Below are 22,541 nucleotides of genomic sequence, written 5' to 3'. Positions count from 1 at the left end.
CTGTTCAGACCTCATCTGTAGCTTTCACAGTTAACAAAACTGCCGTGTATGTTTTGGACTGTGTTTAAGAGAACAGCTTGAAATGCATAGATAGTAATTGTGTGGTTTATGTGTGGCTTTTAGCATAGAGTGGCAGTATGTAGAACAATACAATTCAGCAGTACATGGATTTATTAACATAAATAATGCATAATAAAGCCAACAAAATATAATCCTGTACTGCGGTACAGTGATACATATGGAAAATATAGTGAAATTTATCAGTAGCACCCAGCACTACCTACGTGGAAGTTCAGATTGTATCAGTTATGATGTCTGAAAAGCAAGATGCAGAGAGCACAAGAGAAAGCGTGCATGTTTGTGTGTGTGTGTGTGTGTGTGTGTGTGTGTGTGTGTGTGTGTGTGTGTGTGTGAGAGAGAGAGAGAGAGAGAGAGAGAGAGAGAGGGAGAGAGAAAATTCTAGTAAGCATAATTTCAGGGATTCTAGCCTATGTAATGCCCTGTGCAGTGAGCTTTCCCAGTCTAGTCTGGACATGTGTTTGGAATGAAGTCCCTCCCTGGAATTCCTGCTTTGTGTGCACATGTGTGTGCATGTGTGTGTGTTTGCATGTGTGTGTGCATTTTAGCGTGTGCATTCTATTTTGTGATACTTTTTTACACCAGTATAACATATTTTATATACTATTAAGCAATACAGGCATCCATAGACAGGGAAGCCAGTGATTTGTAGCGTTTTGAGATATTCAGTATCAGCAAATCGCTGCTGTCAGAAGAAAACCTCATATTTCAAAAATGTTAACTTTACAAGAGAAGGAAAAACCTACTGTACCTAATGTAAGTCGGTGGAACCAGATTTTGGGCCTTTTTTGGTCAATTCTTTATGAAATGTGCACACAATATAAAGAGCAACAGGCACTTTCAAATCATGTCAAAAACTAAAAAGCGACAGAAATGGCGATACAAAATGTTCTTTCGACAGCAGTGATATACAAGATCCACTTCTGCAGTCAGCTGAGTGACACCAGTTACACCACTGAGTGTAACTAGAGATGTTTTTCATAATCTTAGACATTTGAACTAAAGGCATTTGCTCAAAACTTTGGAATTATTGCCATTTAAGTCATTTTATTTCATTTAAGCCAATCTAATATTATTACTGTCATTAAAATGTACTAAATCATTTTGTACGTGTATCTGCACCCAATTTGGTTTTATGCTATTGAAATTTCAAACTTTTGAACAGAAATTCCAACGTTTTGGATGGAGATGTAAACAGTAAAGTTGACACTGAGGACTGTTCACTGAGAACTCAGAAACCAATCTGTGCTCTTCTGAAGCCAGCAGTACATGTTGAAAGTTCAAAAGAACTATAAAATTTAACTACAGACAAAAAAAATTTTTTTGAAACACCATCTCAGATCACAGGTTGGTTTCTGACTTCTCAGTGAACTGCACTCATTACATAAATGTGTTAAATACTAACAGCAGCACACCTGATTTAATCATTTTATTAAATGAAATATTGATTATCTAAAGCAGGTATTGGATGGTAACTGGGCTTGCTCAAGGCTTCCGCAGTAACTACTGGTATTCATTCTAGTGTTTTTTTTAACACTTATTACCCCAATAAATGGCTCGACAAATAATTTTCTCATATGCCTCTTGCAGAGTACTATATATTCCATGAGACATTAAGGTCAATGAAGACCAATGACCCTGCAGTTACAGCATTCTGTAAATGTGTTGCTGCTATAAAAAATGTGACTTCTGTCTGTCACAGTTCTGACCTATCACATGATATGGACTCTCTCAAAGGAGCAGTAGCAGCAGAGTGTTTTCTGTTTGCTCGGCTGATTTGATTGATGAGCTTTTGTCCGCACCATCCTCTCGAGGCTTCTTTCAGCAGCTGTTTATCTTGTTTTTGCCATCTCAGTGGAGGTGTGCGACTGAGGTGCTGATTGAAAGACAGTTAGCAGGAAACCAGGCCTGCCAACAGCTACTGGTTTTTAGAAGCAGCACTACTGTAACTTTATCATGTTTTGAGGCAGGCATCAGAACGGAAGATGATCTCCTAGAGCCAAACCAACATATTATTTAATATTATGGTTTCACATATTTACCAGTAATAGAGGAAATCCAGCAGATGAAGCACCAAAATTGTATTATGCTTCAAAAAAGTGATTATTTTTAGTTTGCGAACATCTCTTGTGTGAGGTGCTTAAACAAAAGGCTTAGTTGTAAGTGGCTCTTTGTCTCGTCTCTCTCTCTCTCTCTCTCTCTCTCTCTCTATATATATATATATATATATATATATATATATATATATATATATATGTGTGTGTGTGTGTGTGTGTGTGTGTATGAATTAGTACTGATGAATTAGTTTTACGCTTGGCAGTTTAACTGCAGAGTATTTTAATCAGATCATCCAGATTGCCCCATTTAGATGTGCCTGAAGACTTTTAGACTAGAGACTCTTAAATTAAGAGTTTGTAGATAAATAAACTGCTCAATGTGAGGCCTGTAATCAACAAAGAGTGGAGGCCTTTCTTATGTAATACACTGGAATAAGAGTATGTTACTGCAAAGCATTAAATTATCTTGGAAAAAGGGATTTGGTTCAACTAGATGTCAGTAAACATGCTGAGTGTTTGTTGTTGACTACTGTAAACTGTTTTGGGAACTGCTAGTATCCATACAATTACAGTGGGTAGAGTAGAGGGTCTGGTTTGAAGGACAGGGCAATGTTGTTTTGGTAAGTGCTCTCTTGTACTTTGGCCTCCTCCTCATTTGCTGGTGTAGCAAGAGAGCAGCATCGTAGAACATTCTGCCGACTGTGCAGAACAAGAGAACGAGGGGAAAGAGGGTAGACCTTTGGACTATGGCCGCCTGACCAAGACGGACAAAAACAGAAATAAGGGCCAGAGAGGTTGTTCCAGTTCCTGCTGCTCTCTCAAAGTGGAAAAATGTAATGAGATCACAGCCATTAAAACTAAAGTAACACTGAGGTGCCAGTAAGTAAAATCTGGTGTCTTGTCAAGAAAAATGCTGTGTTTAAAGAACTTAATGTCTGCTCTTCTATTCTTTGACAAAACAGCATGTTGTCAAAAATCTCATAATTTACGATTCCTGTAAATCTGTTGGGTAATTCTACCAGGTTTTTTTTTTTAAATTCTCCTTTATTCAATCATTCAGAGTCTTTTATAATGTGAGGGGTAAATTGTAGAGAAATTTACCAAATTTCTTTACAGTGGTGGTGATACAAATCAGCTGCTGTGATGTCTATTATGTAAAACTATCCAAAATAACTAATGAACTTTTTATATGCAGCATTGGTGATGGTCAAACAGTAAAATCTACTTCACCAGTCAGTTTAATAGATGCTGCTGCAAATATGCATTTGTTAGATTCATGTAAATTTATGGCAGCTTACATGCTAATAGTTCCCTCTCCTGCTGGAGAAACTTCAGATTGCAACACCCCCAGCTTTACATATTTAAAAAAGGTGTTTCCTGTCTTACAGTGGAGTCTGAGCTAAGACGCTTTTGGAAAATTAGTTTTCTTTGTTGACTATTTTGCCTTACAACACCCTGCGGGTACCCCTCCACCATTAATTGCTTTAAAAATATTTTAGGCTTTTTCCATCATAAAACATCTCACGCATTACACAACATGTTCATAACCATTTTGTTTAATAGATTTCTGTGATATAGCATTTAGAATCATTAAAAGCATTTGATGTCTGGTTCCTATCACTACCACTAATCAAGGCTCAGCAAGGTTCTCTAGAACAGAGCATTTCACATCAGACCACTTTCAATGCAGTTATAGCCTAGTGAATTAATTCTGCAAAACTTTAAAAAAAATGTAAAATTCTCTTGTAAACCAAAACTAAAACATTCATGCAAACAAAAGAGAGAACGACCAAGCAGTGTTACTTGTGTTAGCAATCCTTTTGACAGAGATGCCATATCCCTTTTTCTTTTCTAATACCAATACTGAAACTTTCAGTGTTTATAAATGATGCTGTTGAGGTATAGTGCTCGTAATTGTTAATTGTGCATAGTGCAGCACTATGCAACATTTTTTGATGAAATTCACATCCTAGGAAGACATGGCATTCAGAGAGTTTTGACTGAGTTCTCTTTGAATACTCTTTTGACATACTTGCGATCATCAGATTTATCTGCTCACAGAAGGGATCGAAGCACAACCAGTGTTAAAGAATGTTCTTTCACACATGCAGTTCCACATTTTCACCAGACATGTCACCAAATCCCCAAAACTTATATAGTGCAGCCTTAAACATTTACCCTACAGGAAGAAATCCAAAGCTACTTAGGCAATACAAAAGTTTTTTCTTCAGTTTAACTCTTTGACAACAAAAAGAAATTGTACACAGCAGGTATAATGCTGAATGGTTACTAGTTCTTATATCATTACTTCACTTTATGTTGAGCCACAAACAATTCTGTGGCATTTCAGGCCAGATTTCAGATCATAAGTAGCTGTTTTTTTATTTCCTTCCTGGCCATTTCTATCTTTGGCCTCCATTTCCATAGGTACTGCCGAGCTCCACAAGTCTCATTCACCTGACTGAGGCGTCCTGTTATCACGTGAAAAATGTGGATCTCTTAAAGAGGATAGGAAACCGCTGAAGTCTCTAAAGAAAACTTTGCAAATCCTGTCTGGTGGCTCCTGAAAACAGAAGTCTAGCAGGCAGAGAGGAAGCTTTAAAGAGAAAGTAGATAGAGATTGGTGTTTGGGCCTATAAACAGACAGAGAGCAGACAGACAGATGCACACGCTTTCCACACAGTGAGGGTCAAGCAGGTGGCTCACTACACTACCGCCATATGTCTAAGTCTTTTTTGCGGCCTCAAAGCTGCTTTCTGTTGCAAAGCTTCTTATCAGCAAACCAGCCCTCCCAAGTAGTACTACAGATGCAGAAACTACCTACAGCGTTTCACTGATACTGGAGCCCCCCTCCCCAGTCAGACTGGCTTTACTCCAGATCCTCTGCTGTTAGAATGACCGCTTGACCAAACATCAAATTTACAGTTTCTCTCTTCCCCTATCAGCCATAGCATGCCACAGAGTGTATCATCATCACACGCATACCCCAAGTTGTGTTGTTATCTCAAATAGACCTGCTTTTGAAGCCTATGAACTATATCCTTACTGTTATCTAAAAACAGGGGTAAAAATGTTTCTTAACAACATGTACCTTTAAAATAATTTAAAATAATAATTAATAATTATTAATATAAGCAATGAGGATTGCACAGTCAACAGTAACTTGTTTAGACTTGCGATGATGGAATGGATCAAATGATCTCATATGTAGTGTAGCACTAGAGTGACATAACTAGGATGGCAGGAGTGTAGTGTTAAAAGCCTTACAAGTGCTTTCCTGTGCTGGGCTTGAACACTGCTCTCACACTACTCTATTATTAATTATTAGCCTGTCAAAATGCTTCATATGTGATTATTCTCCTCTTCAATTTTTTATGAAAACGTTTGAAGCAGTAGCTGTTGTATTTCATTGTTTGCATTTTCCTCAATTTACCATTAGCAAAAATAGTGCAAGTGCAAGTGTTGCAACTTTCCAACAGGTGGTGTTAAGTGTACCACACTGAAGGGTTCTGAGAGTTTGGTAAACTGATGAAGACCTTACTGTTTCAATGCAATGCTATATTCTTTCAACCAGACAAGCTAAATACATAAAAATATATCCATTAAAATATGTCATACACTGCTACACTTTTGTGACCACAATATGGGAAATGGCACAGTTGAAATGAACGATTTTGAACTTACATAGGCGCAAATTAAGTGGTTTTTATTTATTTATTTTTTGGATTAAAGAATCAGTTCTTAAGAGTTTAAACTAACGCAGCCGTGTGGAGGCTCTCACTGGTCTGTAGCTCTCACTAATTGATTGTATGCTTTAGTACTATATTACAGCACCATTATTCAGATAATATAGTTTAAATTCTATTACTTTAAAGCTATAAAACATGCAGATTTACATTTTATATATCACATAACCTTGTCTGTTCTGTTGCTTTTATACAACAATTCTCCAAGATCAGAAAAAATAAAGCAAAGAAGTCCTGAACAAAGGTGCTTTAAGACTGACCATTTCTCTGGCCCAAAAAAGTAGTGGCTTTAAACACTGTTGCTATATCAGGTTCAGCTCAGCTCTGTTTCAGCCAGACTGTAAATCGTTTCACAGGCCATCTTGTTTGCCGAATTATGTTCCAATTGTTTGTTGCTGGTTGTAGTTTGTTTAGTTGTTCCATGGTAGTTCAGGCTTTGATGTAGACCTACAGAAATTCTCCTACAGAATTTGACCAAATTGACTACAGGTCAAATATTATGTTATAGAAGTTCCACAAGGAGTGTATTTTTGGTTTTGTATGTGCTGAAATAGAAATGCTCAAGTTAGTCACAGCGTAAAACGAGTTGCTAATTAGCAACCTGTGCTCAGAGGAATGATATTTTAAAAAAAGCATACTGTTATTATGTGTGTAGCGTCATGGGTAGAACATGTCTTAACCAATTGTAATGATTTCACAGAATATAGACTTATATAATCCAAAATCATTGTTAAAAAACAGGCAGAAGGTCCAGGGCAAACAATCCAAAGGGCAAATAAAAAACCAGAGTCAGAGAAAACGGGGAGAAACAAGTCATACAAGGGAATACCAATCAGATTGTGTTGCTGCATAAACATAGCTCATAACCCAAAGCCACTCATGATTATGGCTTTAAATATTTGTCCAATTTCTGTAAAAAATGACAGAAGACAAAGATGGAAATACAAGATGATGCATGAGCAGCAGTTAGACTTGAGTCTATTCCACTACAAAAAATATACTGTTAAATTGTGCCCCTTCATAATGCTACATAACTGTGCCATACAGTGTCAAGAACTGCATAAGCAATTTTTTTTCTCATTACCTACCTTTGAGGAAAGTGATGTTTGAGATTTGTACTTTAGCCTCAGCTCCAGTGCAATACTACAGAAGCAAAGTTCTGACGCCAGGTGTGTCTTGGCAGATCAAGTGTATTTGGGGTAAGGGGAAAATATGTGCATTTGACTTTGAACTATCGCTTCAGATAGAAGATGATGCACTCCAGTTTCTCAGTTATGTGAATTTTGTATTAGTGCACCACAGTTCCAGTATATTCATTCAGGACTGTATCCCATTATCATTTCTAGTTTACTGAATTTTTTCAAATGAACAGGAGATGTTACATGGAAAACGTGCCATTGTGAGGGATCATTTTGGAGCTTTGTCTTCAATTCCGGTGTGAAAATTCTGAAAAAAGTCCCTTTAATAATCAAAGAGCTTTGGTGCTTTTGTGCTGTTTTCATGCCTGTGAATGTGGAGTGTTTGTGTGCATGATTGTGCACGTCTGGATGTGACTCCACTATTGTTAGCAGGTTGAATGGAGTCTTTTATGAATTTTTAAAGGGCAGTATTTTGACACTTGTGCCAGATGTGAGATGATAAGCAGATAATCGAGTGAAAGAAGGAGTGGCAAACAGTAAGTGGAGCACACGGAAGACGAATGGCATCTGGTAGTGCAATCGGCTCAGAAAATGTTCAGAAATGGTTGGAGAGCACTGTGTGAGAGCGTGTGTTGGAGGCTCTTATCAAGAGCGAGCGAGAGGGGCTCTTGGTAGATGAATGACCTTGCCAGCTTCACATGCCTTTGGTTACATAACAGCACTCTTATAGAGGTTAACCCTTTCCTTCCTCTTTTTCTGCTTGCTTCAGTGCAGGCATGTAAGCACACAATCCACATGAGCAGTCATGTGAATTGCAACAGCTGTTTTCTGGTGGAGATCACTGGAGGCCTCATGATGCAATATCATAATACCTGAGCCATGATGTGGTTCTATTGTGAATTTTAGCAAGAGTTCCAAAATTGCTTGCTAGATTTCTTAATAATTTTGTGGTGTAAATGTCATTCACAGTGTTCTGATGTGAGATGGTCAATATAGAGAAACTCAGATTTCTATACTGTGGTGGTGATAGGAACCAGCAGTCACAATGTCTACAATACAAATACAGCCATTGTATTTGCTATCCACATGACCCATACTCTTCCAAAAGTGGTGGGACAAAACTTATTGGCATACTTATTGCCATGCTAGTGGAACTGCAGTTGAGTGACTGAGTGACTAACAAACAACAACTAAGCTGACAATTTTTCAGCACTGCATATGTCATTATTGTAATATAATATAACATTCCAGTACAACAATAAATCTATTCATAACCAGTACAAGTGTTTTGACACCTTTCACACATGCACTTTTACTCAGCAATGGTAATTAATTTTAAGTAAACTTAACATATCGTTATATGCATCCTGGTAAAGTACTTTTTAAGGGCTGCATGTGTGAATGATGTAATGACTGGGCATTACCGATTAAAGTATCCCTGTAATGTTTTGAGAGTAAAAAGGGCTCATGTTTTGACGTTGTGCTTTTCACTGGGAGCCTCATGTCTTAGTTTAGCAAAGTATTGGTCAGAAATTGGTGCAGCATGTCCCCGTGATGGCATAATTGCATTGCTTGGAAATGAAGGCTGCCCCATCTGTGTTAGTGTTTTTTTTTTGGGCTTAGTGGAGAGACAATTCACCAAGCTCTTAGTGCTCTGGTGGGAAAAGTCTGGAGTGCAGTGAAATGACTGAGAAAGGTCATGTGCTGTTTATCTTAAGTCATTTATTCTCATTGGAGCAGTGCAGAATTTCTAGCTTTTAGGATACATACTTTTTTCTGCACTTATTTAAAATGTCTTTCTTTCTCCCTCTCTCTTTTTGCTTTTAACCTCAGCTGGGCTTTGCTGACCTCAACATGGCGGAGTTTGCAGGTTCAGGCTCCACTGTGCGGTGCTGTATACTGGAAGGCTACGACACCAAGAACACTCGGCAAGACAACTCCATCCTGAAAGTGAGTCTGTGTAATAATTAAATGTTTTAGTTAAAGAGGTGGACAAAAATGATCCATCAGAATGTATATTTATACTTAAATAATGTATATCATGAACATTCAGCAACCTGGACATGAAAATAATGTGATTTCGTTAGGCTGAATATCCAGTGAGAGCAATAGTGGGTACAGCCAATATTATAGGAGTTCCAGTGCTGTGACTGTGGGCTCTTGCTTTCATTCTAGTTCATAGAGCTCGTGGATTCTTGTTATAGTGGAAATGCTCAAGAAAAACTGTAGTGTCCACTTTGCTGTTGCTTTTATATAAAAGCTATATTTGAACAAGAGGTCTACAGTCATGGATTCTATCATAGCAACTTACAGCAGATGGTTCACAGGTCAGACTTGGAAAATGCATTAACTAATTAATGGCATTAATAGGTAATCATGATTCACTACAAATCAAATGCGTGCACACACACACACACACACACACACACACACACACACACACACACACACACAATCTAAATCACTTATACTCCTGGCACACAGGGGTAGTGCTAGAGCCTATTCCAGTGGTCACTGGGCGGAAGGCAGTAAACACCCCATTCACAAGGCAGACATATACATGACATATACATTCACACTTAGGGGCACACATTTAGCACATGGAAACTGAACCCTGGTCAGGTTATCGAACCCAGGCCCTCCTTGTGGTGAGACAACAGCACTACCCACTGCACCACTGTCAATAGTTGATCATGATTGCCCGCACAGAATAATCCATATATGTAATGTGTGTCTTAGGCTGTTCCCACAGCTGGAAACCATCACCCTGTGTTCCATAGCTTTGTCTCACAAAGAAGTGGTTTGAGTAAAAGACATTTTTAGCCATTTTACATCTCTGTCTATTTTAACTCCAGCCTGGAGTACCTCTTTGTGTGGAAATATCCATGCATGCTGTTCCCCATGATCACAGCGCTCATTTGCATCCACTCGTTGAGTGTGTTGGAAACGTGCGAACGAACCAACCCATTCACAGCTTATTTTGAATCTGAATGCCTTTTTTTAAGCTTGAGTCACTGTCTGGTCTATTTTGTGAAAGCTGTGTATTGCACTGACAAAGGGAAGCGCTGTTTTGAGTCAGTTATTTTTTTGTTCAGTGTAATTGATGCTATTCATTTTAGAAAGTGTGGAAATGATGCTTTGGGGTTATGGTGCTATAAATATGCTAATGTGTTGGTAAGTTTTGCTTTAAATAGTAACGTTCTGTTTGTTTTCTTTTTTGTTTTGTTATTTTTCTTAAGGTTACCATTGGTATGACTCTACTCTCTGGGGACCCTTGCTTTAAAACGTGAGTCATTCTTTTCCTGGATTGGATTTAGGGGGGTTTTCAAAGATCTTTGCTTAGACCTAGCATGAGGTTTCATTTTAAGTACACAGCTTTGGAACAAATATATAACTACCTCTATACTGAGCTGTGATTGTCTGTTGAATCATCCTGGTCTGAATTATCTTCTTGCTAGAAATTATGAGAAGTTCGTAACTGCCTCCACACTCGTTCATGTAGTGCCACCTGCTGGCATGTGATGAGTTTTTTTTTTTTATTGAAACATTGGGGTTGTATGAATTAAACTGCAGTTGAAGACTGCCCATCATGGTTTTAGTTGTCCTGTATGCAGTCAAGGGATCAGCTCCTGTATTATTTCCTAAATCAGCTCCTGTATTAAGTGACTGGCCACTTTTGCTTTGTCTGCAGTTGTCACAGCTGGAATTGAAAACACAGAGGCAGTCAATAGGCCATCTTGAATAGACAGATAGATAAATAAATTAAATAAGAGAGTTAGAGAGAATACTGTCCAAAGGTCACCCATTAGTTTACTTTAATTTCTAGTAAAAACAGTTTTCCAGTCATTCAGAAATTTTCACTGACAAACGCAGCAAATATATATATGTGTGTGTGTGTGTGTGTGTGTGTGTGTGTGTGTGTGTGTGTGTGTGTGTATATATATATATATACACACATACACACAAACACACACACACATACATATATATATAATTGCACAGCACAGATGCTTCCAACACATTAGCGAGTGCAATATAAAAATTTGTCTGCTGTTTAAGTCTGAGCACCTTATTGTTTCCATCCTTTGACTGAGGCGACTCAACACTATGGGTCTGAAAGGCTGCCGTTTCAAGATGTTACTTAAAACACAAAATTTGCACTAGAATACAGAAAAGCAGAAAATGCAACCAACTTCTTAGACTGAAGGTGTGGAAAAATATGCCAGCAAACATCAAGTCTACTGAAAAGAATTGAAGACTGCTCTGTAATTTTCTGTTTGCTGCTTTTTTCCTGATGCTGAAAGATAATTCCTGGTTATTTTTATTTAATTAAGTTAAATTAAAAAGGTAGTGTCTACACAGTATTCTGGAGAGCCATATGGAAAGAGAATAGAGAAATGGATGGATGGATGGATGGATGGATGGATGGATGGATGGATAGATAGATAGATAGATAGATAGATAGATAGATAGATAGATAGATAGATAGATAGATTTAGTTCCTATCAGAGCTCCCAGGTAGAGCTTCCCTGCAGTGTTGAATAACTGAATGTATGTGTTCCCCATATCCCAGGCCTCCGAGCACTGCTAAAACCACAGCGTTTGCTGGCCAGGACCCATCTTTGCAGCTGGACTGTAAAGGAGAGGGCACTGGCGACAAACCAATTGCACCAGCGGGCATCAACCTGGGCATCAACACCAGCCGGACACTCAAACCCAGAGCCTCCGCTCCCTGCTCAGGTCAGCTGAGACCACTTGTTAATAACTCAGTAACACTGTGTGCATTTTGCTTCAAGTCTGACTCTGTGTGTGTGTGTGTGTGTGTGTGTGTGTGTGTTTGTAGGTCTGCCAGAGGTGTTAGATGAGAACCTCTCCAGTCCAGATGAGGTGTTTCACACAGGCCACTCGAGGAATTCCAGCTACGCCAGCCAGCAGAGCAAAGTCTCAGGTGGGACTCCATCACGAATCATACATGCGATTGGACCATTTATTCTCTTGTCTATTTCAAATATGTGGAATGCGTTTGTAATAGGCTTCTTACCTAATATTAACAGTCTTCTGAGTTTGTTGTACACTCTTAGTTAAAAGGTTCTTTATAGTATCAAAAATTGTTTGGTGACTGGGAGTATGTAGAACCATTTTTAAAATATTCTTTAAAAAACTATATACAACAAGAACAACATAGATGCACATGGTCATAATTGTTAATTTATTAAAATCATATAACAATTAATAAACTGTATGTTGAAATATTATAAACTAGACAATAAAAGTATTTGCAGGTTTTTGGGAACAGTAAGAATTTATTAATTGCCAAGTCATATTCTGTAATGATTCTGTAATGTCCGTTTATCTTCCATGAGGGTTGATTACCTTTTATGAGATAAATATGAGGCATTCTGGATCTTAATATCATTATAACTTTATTCTCAATGTCATGTAGTTCTCCCAGGTATCACCTCAACTACAGCTCCGTACAGAATAATTGTGAACATTTATCTGTAATAAAATTGGCTTTAATGTTATTGGCAACATTGATTTCAAACATGAATGGTGGTATTTATCCTTTCTGTCTTCTCTGAAATGTAAAAAAAATGCTGGTAAAATTGTTACCTCAAAGAATGTCTTTTATTTATTTATTTATTTATTTAATTTTCACGCTTAGACCCTCAAGTGCCGGTAACTGATTTGTGGCATGTGTGGGTCCTGCCTGCAGGCTACAGCACAGAGCATTCCCGCTCGTCCAGCTTGACGGATCTGAGCCAGCACAGACGGAACACCTCCACCAGCAGTAGCAACACTTCAGCAGGAGCCACAGCACCTAGTGAGAGCCCCCCGGAGCCTGAGAAAGAACCAGTGAAAGCGGAAAAGCCCCCACGCCCACCACGGCCTACCCTGCTCCCAAACCGACCATCCAGGTAACAGCCATGACCCTGATCCCTCAACAGGCAGCAACAGACATTACATGCAGTTGAAAGGTTAAAGAAACAGCACTACAGTAGTAAATGGGGTATTTATTAGGGTTGTTAAACAATTCAGTCTGATTACAATTATTTAGGAAATGATACAGTACATCATGAAATGTCAAATTTCACAACAGTTCAATTTGATTAAATATATATGATTTAGAATTAAAAGTAAACATACACTGAATACTCACAAATAACTGACAAATAACACAAATAATATTGCACAGTAGTGGAATATAACCGCTCAAAAATTGTTTTCAACATTTGACAATAGAATGAAGTTTTTATTTTGGCCAGCATGTTATTATTATTAATAATAAGAACATTCTGAAATCAATGCAGTGGAACTACCACCTTCTGATTGAAGCACCATGATGCATTTCTACACCCACATGATTTACTTAAAAAGTAGATGAAATAAAGTGTATGGTTATCCCAAAACCTGCTGTCAGGTACATTGCTTTCTTTCTCTTGGTAATATGACTAGCTCTGCTGTAAGTGTATTTACAAGTTTTGACTTTTGTAGGAGAAAGAAGGACTCTGTGGAGAACCATCCAACCTGGGTGGATGATACGCGCATTGATGCTGACGACATTGTTGAGAAGATCGTCCAGAGTCAGAACTTTGCTGATGCCAGCAACAATGAGGGTGTGTAGAACATCACACGTGTCAAAATCAGAAATGTGGCCGCCCTGATGAGTTTCAAGCAATTTCTCAAAAGCCTTGTTCTGATTCAGAAATTTTTACTATATAGGTGTAACAGCCATTAAGCTCCCAGAATAAGATAAAAGGAGCAGCAGATAATATATACTGCCATATTTTTGGTGCCATTGTTGCTCAGAGACGCCATCCAACAAAATTGATGTTTGTTTTCGCAAACTGGCAAAAAAAGATGCCTGTTGTTTTTTTCTGGTTTCTGGCAACAGTATTTCAAGTGCTGGTTTATGTTTTAACTCTAATGTTGAGAGTAATAAGTTATTATTTTGACATACTACAAAATCTCTAGGCATTGAGTAATTTTTTCCACACAAGAAAAGTAGTCATTAGTATATAGTCAATCAACTTTTGATACTAAGAGTAAACATCTATTTTACTACCTGTCAGAAATAGGCTACAGTACAAAAATGACATGAGCAAAATGGGTTTATATTGTTCTGGTCATATGGTAATTATGAAGTTATGAAGTTGTGAGTATATAATCTGCTGAATTGGCCAGCACCCCAGTGCAAACTGTGTACACCATCTGTAATCAGCTTCATTTTTAGGAACTGTCCACTCCCCACTCTTCTGTATAACTTTTTCATTTCGCTCTCTTCCCCTCTCTCTCTCTCTCTCTCTCTCTCTCTCTCTCTCTCGCTCTCTCTCTCTCTCTCTCTCTCTCTCTCTCTCTCTCTCTCTCTCTCTCTCTCTCGCTCTCTCTCTCGCTCTGTCTCTCTTGCTGTCTCTCTCTCTCACAGATAGCAATTTGCGACTGTTTGTCAGTAGGGATGGTACCACTGCCCTTGGCGGCATCCAGCTGGGCAACAGGTGAGCCAGTCCAATGGCAGGTTTAATTGGATTATGCTTAAATTATATCCTCATCACTATTCTTAATGCAAACGCTGAAAAATAATGAAATAAAGAAATAAATAAAGAGTAATGAATGTGTTTCCATTTTCTGGCAGGGTGTCGGCAGGTGTGTTTGAGCCTGTTGTGATCGAGAGTCATTAGTGTCATTGTGGCATCCAAGCACTGTCTGTCCAGCTGGGCTCTTCACATAAAGAAGATGGTCCAGAGACGTGAGGATCATCAAGGCAGAGTGCACATCAGGCATCCCACTGACAAGTTGTTTTCTGCTTGCATTTGTCTCTTTTTTATTATCTTTACTGATTACTGATTTGTGTACTCACACACTACAATAATAACACCTTAAATCTTATGTCACATTTATGGAAACGGTGGTGGGTAGTTCGTTATTATTATTATTGTATTGTAAAACCCCGTAATCAAAAAAGATTAACACTTTAATGACACCTTATTGCAAGTAAATAAACTTGAAATGCCTTGAAGAAATAAGGCATTGTGGGAAATATAGTCTTAACACTGTGAAAAGCTGTCATTGACCCATAAATCACCATGTTTATGACCTAAATGGCAGTCTCTAGTATTTTCAATAGAAATATGATTTATATATTGCTTAGCCATTCAGATATTATTTAATGGTTTCAACCTACGGTTTTCTTTCTCATCTTTTAGTTTTAACAATGCACAGCCAAACCCTTTTAGTACAGGTTGTGTGTTCTGCCTGGGATACAAACCACTAAAATGTGTTAAAAATGTCTTCGCATGAATGTTCCTAATGATCCTGCTTTTGCCTAACCACAGCCTTTTTTACCTGCATTGGGAATGACTTTATTAATCCATATGACACAAAGGTGAATATACACAGTGCTGTATGGCTGGCCATACAGAATAAGTTCATGTTGAGGTAGGCATGGAAGCTTCTGTCCATTCCTCCATACATTAGGGCCTTTTTGTGAATGTGTGTGTGCGTGTGTGTGTATTTTGGTGATGGTAAATGTGTCAATTCATGTGAATCTCCTTAGAAGTTCTCCAGCTGGCCTGGTGGAACCACAAGTCAAGTTTCTTCATTGCCATTCTTCTCCACATCTTCTGTCCATTTGTCCAGCACACACTCTACTTCCCCTCTTATTGTTTGTGTATGTGCTGCAGGCAGCCTCAAAATGAGTGGAGGTTAAATAAGGCCCCAAAATTTTGCTCTTGACATGTAAAAGTGCCTCTTGCATTCCTGTATACATTTAATGCATTCTTCTTAGAAGTTGGTCACCTGCTCCTGAGTGCTTATGGCTGTGTTCCGTTGAATTCAGAACTTCCAAGTTGGTACTTCTGACTTTCAATCTAAATGTGTTACAATGCTTCTAAATGAAGAAATATGGATTCCCACAGGAAGCTGGTGTTTGAATGGCAGATCATGGCACTCACATTACCTCATCAAAGAGGCACATTTTGTGTCTCTTTGTAACACATGTCTAATGTTGTTAGAGCTCTGTGAATGCAAAAAATCAGACATTTCCAACCACTTCTGGCTGTGTTCACATTACAAGCCTCATCAATTCAGATTTTTTCCTTGGACAGTCTTTCTAATTTGAGGGTTTACATTCTTGTGAGGAAGTGATTTGGATCAATCATTAATGTGAAAGGAACCTGTCCCTTGAAACGCCTTGAATCTCTTTAAATCAGATCTGAGCCACTTTCATCTGTGGTCTCAGATTGGATGTATATCCAATTTGTGGCCATGTGACCTTAAGGGTCAGATCGGAAGCAATGCAATGCGAAAGAAATACATCTGACTCTTTTTTACCTTCATCTTGTTGAAATAATGAACAGCTGAGAGCAGTTCTGAGCAAATTATCTCTGTGACAAAGGCTTGATCTGTGGTTCATTCATGTGACGTTATTGATTAGGATTTGTGTATGAATTTGTTACAGGACAGGTTTGTCACATTGAAAGATTTGAGTCACTTATCTACATGAATGTGAATAATTAACTGAATTAAGGAATGAGAATGTTAATGTGAACACAGTAATTGATTAGGATTTGTAAATGCGGGCTATTTCAGGGTACACATGTTCACACATGTTAGACAAATATGCATCAAATATACAAATGTGAACCAGTGAGACAGAGAGATCCAATCTGAAAAAAATTGGAACTCAGCAAAAAGACTTGTAATGTGAATGCAGCCTAATAAGCATCTTAGGAGGATCTACATTAATGCCAGGCTATTACAGAATGTTTTCAGAAAACAGCATGTTTAGAAAATAAAAATTGGTGATCCAATCACTTGGGTAGTCATTCCATTGCAGATTTCTTATTTTATTTCCAGTCCAGTGGAATGCACAATTAGTCCACACACTATTTTAAAAAAGTTACTTGATCATTTGGCAATAGCTGAGTGAATAATGTGGGTGAAATGAGGCACTCTTTTTTTTTTATTTAAAAAGACCTAAAGTGGATTCCTGAGTGGTGCAACCATGTAAACACTGGTTCTGTCATCAGGAAATCACTAGTATGATCCCTGGTGATGCCACAGCCATCTGTAACCAGAAATCCCAGAGAATGTAATTGGTCTCACTTTTTCTGGGAGGGTAGGATGGCCTCCTTCTCCCCACAGCATTGGAAAAAATGCTAATTTCTCAAAAAAACACGAATTTCTCAATCTGGTGCAACATCAGGAGAGGATAGGCATACCGAGCAACACAATGAGAACATAAATAAAGTAACAGAATACAATATAGTAAAGTGTTCCAAGGTAATGTTGTACTTACAAAGACAGACTGGCTAAAATAACCTCCTAAAGGTCAAAATTGTCCCTGAAAATCAATTCCAAAGGCCCCCAGGATAAGTTTTTTTTTCTGACAGTGGCTGCTGGTTTCCACCAATGTGTTATACTACAGTGCTGTGCACTGGTGTCTTCTGATTTTCAGCAGGCATAATAGCGTGGTTTGGTGAATGGACCGCAGCCAGTCCTGCTTCAAGGAAATGTGTTCATCATTATGAGCATGTGTGCTGTATAATGGAATGTGTCAGTGGATGGTGGAGGATGTGGCTGAAGAATCACTTTGTTTGTTGAATTAGATCAGAGCAGATGACTCACAACCATGTGACTCGGCTTGGCGACAGCACCTGGTGTGCGTACAGAAACAAAGAAGCCCCCCCCGTGTGTGTGTGTGTGTGTGTTAGATAAAAGTCTGTATGCTGTTTTTTTTTTTCGAGTTTGAGTGAGCTAGCCATGATCTTAGTCATGGAGAAAAAAGCCTCTCAGTTGATCTGAGAGAACAAACAGACTAGAGAAATTACACTGAGTCTCTGAGCTCTTTGCACGTCTAGTTCTGTTATTATGTCTTTACTTATACCGTGCAATGTGGGCTTAATGCTTCATTAAAGGAGAATTTCACATTGAACACAGTTTAACAAACAGAATAAATAACAAACCCTTTGCATAAGGAATAATATATGAAAGGGCCCATATCATGAAAAAATAGTATGTACCGTTGTGTGCCCAAATGAGGTTTTCTCTAAAGAGAACACACGGTTTCTTCACATTTGAGTGCACAGTTACTGTTTATTTGCTAAATTCAACATAAAAATAAAACATAAATTGCGTAAATTATGGTCCGTGCTGGAGTACATATGACGCTCTTTTTTATTTTTTACGCTTAATCTTTTTCCAATATGTTAAACAAATAAATAGAGATTGTGCACTACAATTTGCAGAAAAATGCCATATATTCAGGTGGATTCTCTATGAGGATGTGTTAGTTTATTCTCACTTAGAAAAGTATCAAAAATATGAGCAGGAGTGTCATATATGATTATATCATATATGACTGTTAAAGTTTCAAAACATTTCACTCACACCCTGGTCCATACAGTCCATGCACAGAAACTAAGCTGTAAAACCACTTAAATACATTAATGTGATGTCTATTGTTTACATATAGTCACATTTTCAGCCTACAGCGGGTTCGCACCACCCCAATAAGTATAAAGAGAGGTTGGAAAATGGCCATGTGAAAATTAATTAGGACACATGAAATCACAGAAAAATGAACCTCAGGGGGAAAAGAATACAAGACAGATGTGGGATATGTGCCCTTTAGGGAATGGATTTCATGTGGAATACTCCTTTAATGCCCTTTTTATTGTAATATCTTGTGGTGAAGTCACTCATTATGTCCTAGTTAAGACCCTGTGATGGAGTGACGACTTTCTCAGGTTCTTCATCATTATACTGTGTCTTTCAGAAGTATTAGCACCCTTGGTAAATATGAGCAAAAGGCAAATATGCGAAAAATCTAAGCTTTATTTGAGGTAAAATGGCCCTAAGAAAATGTACATACAGAGTTATTTATCATGAAGAAAATCTAGCTGTATACTTTTTAGTGGTCATGTATTGTGCAAAACTTTGGGCACCCCATAGCCATGTACACACAGTTAAATGTGGCACATTTCTGTGCATAATTTCTGTTAAGGGTCTGTAAAGGTATTTTGGCAGTGGACGTTATACATGCAAGAAATGTAAATGCTCTAGTTTGATTAATAATGTGTGAAATAAAGATTGTTTTGCATTATAGATCAGCTTTTATTCTTTTCAGAAAAATTTTATATCCAAAATTGTTACAGCATTTTGGAATTGATCTCTTTATTTACTAACTGGAAAAAAAATAAGACATAAACCTTTTGCATATGCCACATTTTGGACCTCATTTCTGAACTGTTCCTAAGAATAAATTCCTTCTTAAAAACCCCCTTACACAGGTTTCCCACAAAGATTCTGACATTCACCAATGTTTTCCTATCTGGGATTTGTTCTTAGGTAAGAGCAGACTCTACACACACTCAAGAGCACAAAGGTGTGAGTCTACGTTATAAATCTGACATCTGACTTTTACTGAAGACCTTTCTCAAGAAGAAATTTGAGAAAAAACTTGAGAAGATATTGGTGAATGTGGCCGTTTATGTTTTATTTTTTCTCATGTGTTTTCTGTAGCTGTTTACTTGCTTTCACTTAACAAAAACAAAAATCATAATTTGACCAGAGGTGCCCAACATTTGCACGGGACTGTATATGAACAAGCACGTAAGTGTCTTAAAAGTCCCTTAGACCTATATTTGTACAAGATTTTGATTATTATAGCTGTTTACCTCACTGAAAGCTTCGATTCGATGTCTCGGATTTTAAGTGAACCGCCTGAACCAAAAAAAGTTTCCTTAAAAAGGTGCCAATAATTCTGTTAAGCGTTAATTATGTTAATATGATTAGTCCATAGAGATCGCATTGATCTGAGTCTTATCTGGGCATATAAAGAGTGAGAGGTTTTCAAGTAGACTACCACACTAGCATCAAGGGAATCTCTGAAATGTTCTGTTTTAGAATGCACCTTTTCTTTTTGTCTGTCAGTTGTTAGACAGACATTCAGCCTGTCTGTGTCTTTGTACCTCCCTTGCTCGCCAACATTATGAGCGATACGTTCATGCTTTATACTGTCCTGTTCTTTTGGATTTCCAAACCAGCGGGCTGGTTTATTTGAACCTTTCCCCCACATTCAGTTGCCATCACTGCTCTCTGTGTTGATTCTTTAGTGGCGGACGAACATTGTGACAGCATGAAATGATTGATGTACTCACAACTGAAAGAGGCTAGTTTTTGATGGTTGTTCTCTCTGTTTTTGTTTTTTCCTGCATTTAAAAAAGAGCCTCTTGTGTCGTGCTATCATTTTCGGTCATAATGGACTGTAACCTGTGATTGATTTATCTTTTTTTTTATTCACAAAGGTAGATGTAAAGTTGATTTTGATGCGGAGAACTGAATATAAAAGTACTGGGATGTTTGAGGGAAAATGGTTTTGTACATGCAGTATTTGTGTCATTTGCTGTTCTTTGCTATAAAAAGAAATAATGCTTGAAAGTCAGTGTAATTCACTCATCCTGGGGCACGTCTGTGCTGTTATTTACTCCTTAGAATAATGGGAATTATAGTCTTATGATTTACATTATATCCAAGGTGAATGGTTTGTTTTCTTTAAATTCTCATGGTACAGTTGTGTGCCAACGTTTGGGCACCCCTGGTCAAATGATGTTTTGTTGATGTGTTGACATACTAAATAAGTGAACACGTGCTCATCAGAGAACATGCTTGTGCACATTTTAATGCACAATTACTGTTTATTTGCGGAATTCAGCAGGTTGGAAAAACTAAATCTGGCCTGTGCAAATGTTTTGGCACGTTATGTCATGTTTTATCTTTTTTTCTAGTATGTTAAATTCAAGAAATGAATAGAAATTGTGTGCTAACCTTGGCAGGAAAATGCCACCTCTAGAGGATGTGTTTACTTATTTTCACCTAGAGCGTCAACATAGCATATGTTTGACCAGCTGTGTTCAGACATATATGTTGTGATTGAGTATTAATTATAAATGAAATGCTAAACTACACTGTGATCTCCGGAATATCGACTCCTTGGCCAATGACATAACATTCACCGCAAGGGCACTTAAATACTAACGTTTAAAGTATCAAGACCTGCAAAATCCTCCACGCCTAATGCTGTTTGTCTCCTTTCTCTCTCATTTTGTAAAGGGTTGAAAAGCTATGCACTTGAGTCAGACAGAAAGACTCCGTTTTGACCACTATATTGGTTACAATTAACAAATTACCAATATGACTTCAGATTTCTATGAAAAGTCAATACCTATATTTAACTTTACCACAAAAGTGATGAGTTTATTTTTCTGATTATATAAAAATTATTGAATACATATATTTTATGATCACACAAATAATTTCCAAAGTTTTCTTGACCTCATATTCGGTTTTATTTGGTGTATTACTGTCTCATGATGGAACTATATTTCTACACTCGAATATGGATGTTTCGTATTCTGTAATGTAACTGTGTCTTTGGGGGTTGTATTAATGTAATATTTTGGGGAAATAAAGCAAATCTTGGGCATCCAAAACAGTTGTTGTCTTTGCTGCTCACTCTGTTGCTGATCGCCAAGGAAACATCACAAGCTGACCTGAACATCATGAGACGTGTCCACAGTTGATGCCACAATTAAGAGATAAAAATCTCCTGATTAATGTTTTTGAGGCTTAAATACACTGCTCAAAAAAATAAAGGGAACACTTAAACAACACAATATAACTCCAAGTAAATCAAACTTCTGTGAAATCAAACTGTCCACTTAGGAAGCGACACTGATTGACAATCAATTTCACAGCTGTTGTGCAAATGGAATAGACAACAGGTGGAAATTATTGGCAATTAGCAAGACACACTCAATAAAGGAGTGGTTCTGCAGGTGGGGACCACAGACCACTTCTCAGTACCTTTCTGCTTTCTGGCTGATGTTTTGGTCACTTTTGAATGTTGGTGGTGCTTTCACACTCGTGGTAGCATGAGACGGACTCTACAACCCACACAAGTGGCTCAGGTAGTGCAGCTCATCCAGGATGGCACATCAATGCGAGCTGTGGCAAGGTTTGCTGCGTCTGTCAGCGTAGTGTCTAGAGGCTGGAGGCACTACCAGGAGACGAGGAGGCCGTAGGAGGGCAACAACCCAGCAGCAGGACCGCTACCTCTGCTTTTGTGCAAGGAGGAACAGGAGGAGCACTGCCAGAGCCCTGCAACATGACCTCCAGCAGGCCACAAATGTGCATGTGTCTGCACAAATGGTTAGAAACCGACTCCATGAGGATGGTATAAGGGCCGGACGTCCACAGATGGGGGTTGTGTTCACAGCCCAACACCGTGCAGGACGCTTAGCATTTGCCAGAGAACACCAGGATTGGCAAATTCGCCACTGGTGCCCTGTGCTCTTCACAGATGAAAGCAGGTTCACACTGAGCACATGTGACAGACGTGACAGAGTCTGGAGACGCCGTGGAGAACGATCTGCTGCCTGCAACATCCTTCAGCATGACCAATTTGGCAGTGGGTCAGTAATGGTGTGGGGTGGCATTTCTTTGGAGGGCCGCACAGCCCT

At 38.3% G+C, this 22,541-nt stretch overlaps 1 protein-coding gene across 2 annotated transcripts in view; it reads left to right on the top strand.

The window, feature by feature from the left end:
• fam102ab (family with sequence similarity 102 member Ab) overlaps positions 1-21,512 on the top strand; it is a 58,236-nt gene extending 36,724 nt beyond the window's left edge. For both annotated transcript variants that reach the window (XM_017701699.2, XM_017701700.2), the window contains exons 6-13: positions 8,854-8,970; positions 10,260-10,306; positions 11,594-11,760; positions 11,864-11,968; positions 12,737-12,938; positions 13,516-13,637; positions 14,447-14,516; positions 14,654-21,512. In XM_017701699.2, the coding sequence (XP_017557188.1) occupies positions 8,854-8,970; positions 10,260-10,306; positions 11,594-11,760; positions 11,864-11,968; positions 12,737-12,938; positions 13,516-13,637; positions 14,447-14,516; positions 14,654-14,699 (876 nt within the window). In that variant the 3' untranslated portion in view covers positions 14,700-21,512. The remainder of the gene's footprint in view (positions 1-8,853; positions 8,971-10,259; positions 10,307-11,593; positions 11,761-11,863; positions 11,969-12,736; positions 12,939-13,515; positions 13,638-14,446; positions 14,517-14,653) is intronic.
• Positions 21,513-22,541: the final 1,029 nt, after the last annotated feature.

This window comes from Pygocentrus nattereri, chromosome 23 (assembly GCF_015220715.1).
Source record: "Pygocentrus nattereri isolate fPygNat1 chromosome 23, fPygNat1.pri, whole genome shotgun sequence".
NCBI classification, from domain to species: Eukaryota; Metazoa; Chordata; class Actinopteri; order Characiformes; family Serrasalmidae; genus Pygocentrus; species Pygocentrus nattereri.
The sequence above is the reverse complement of the archived record's forward strand: the minus strand, read 5'-3'. Positions and strand labels throughout refer to the sequence as shown.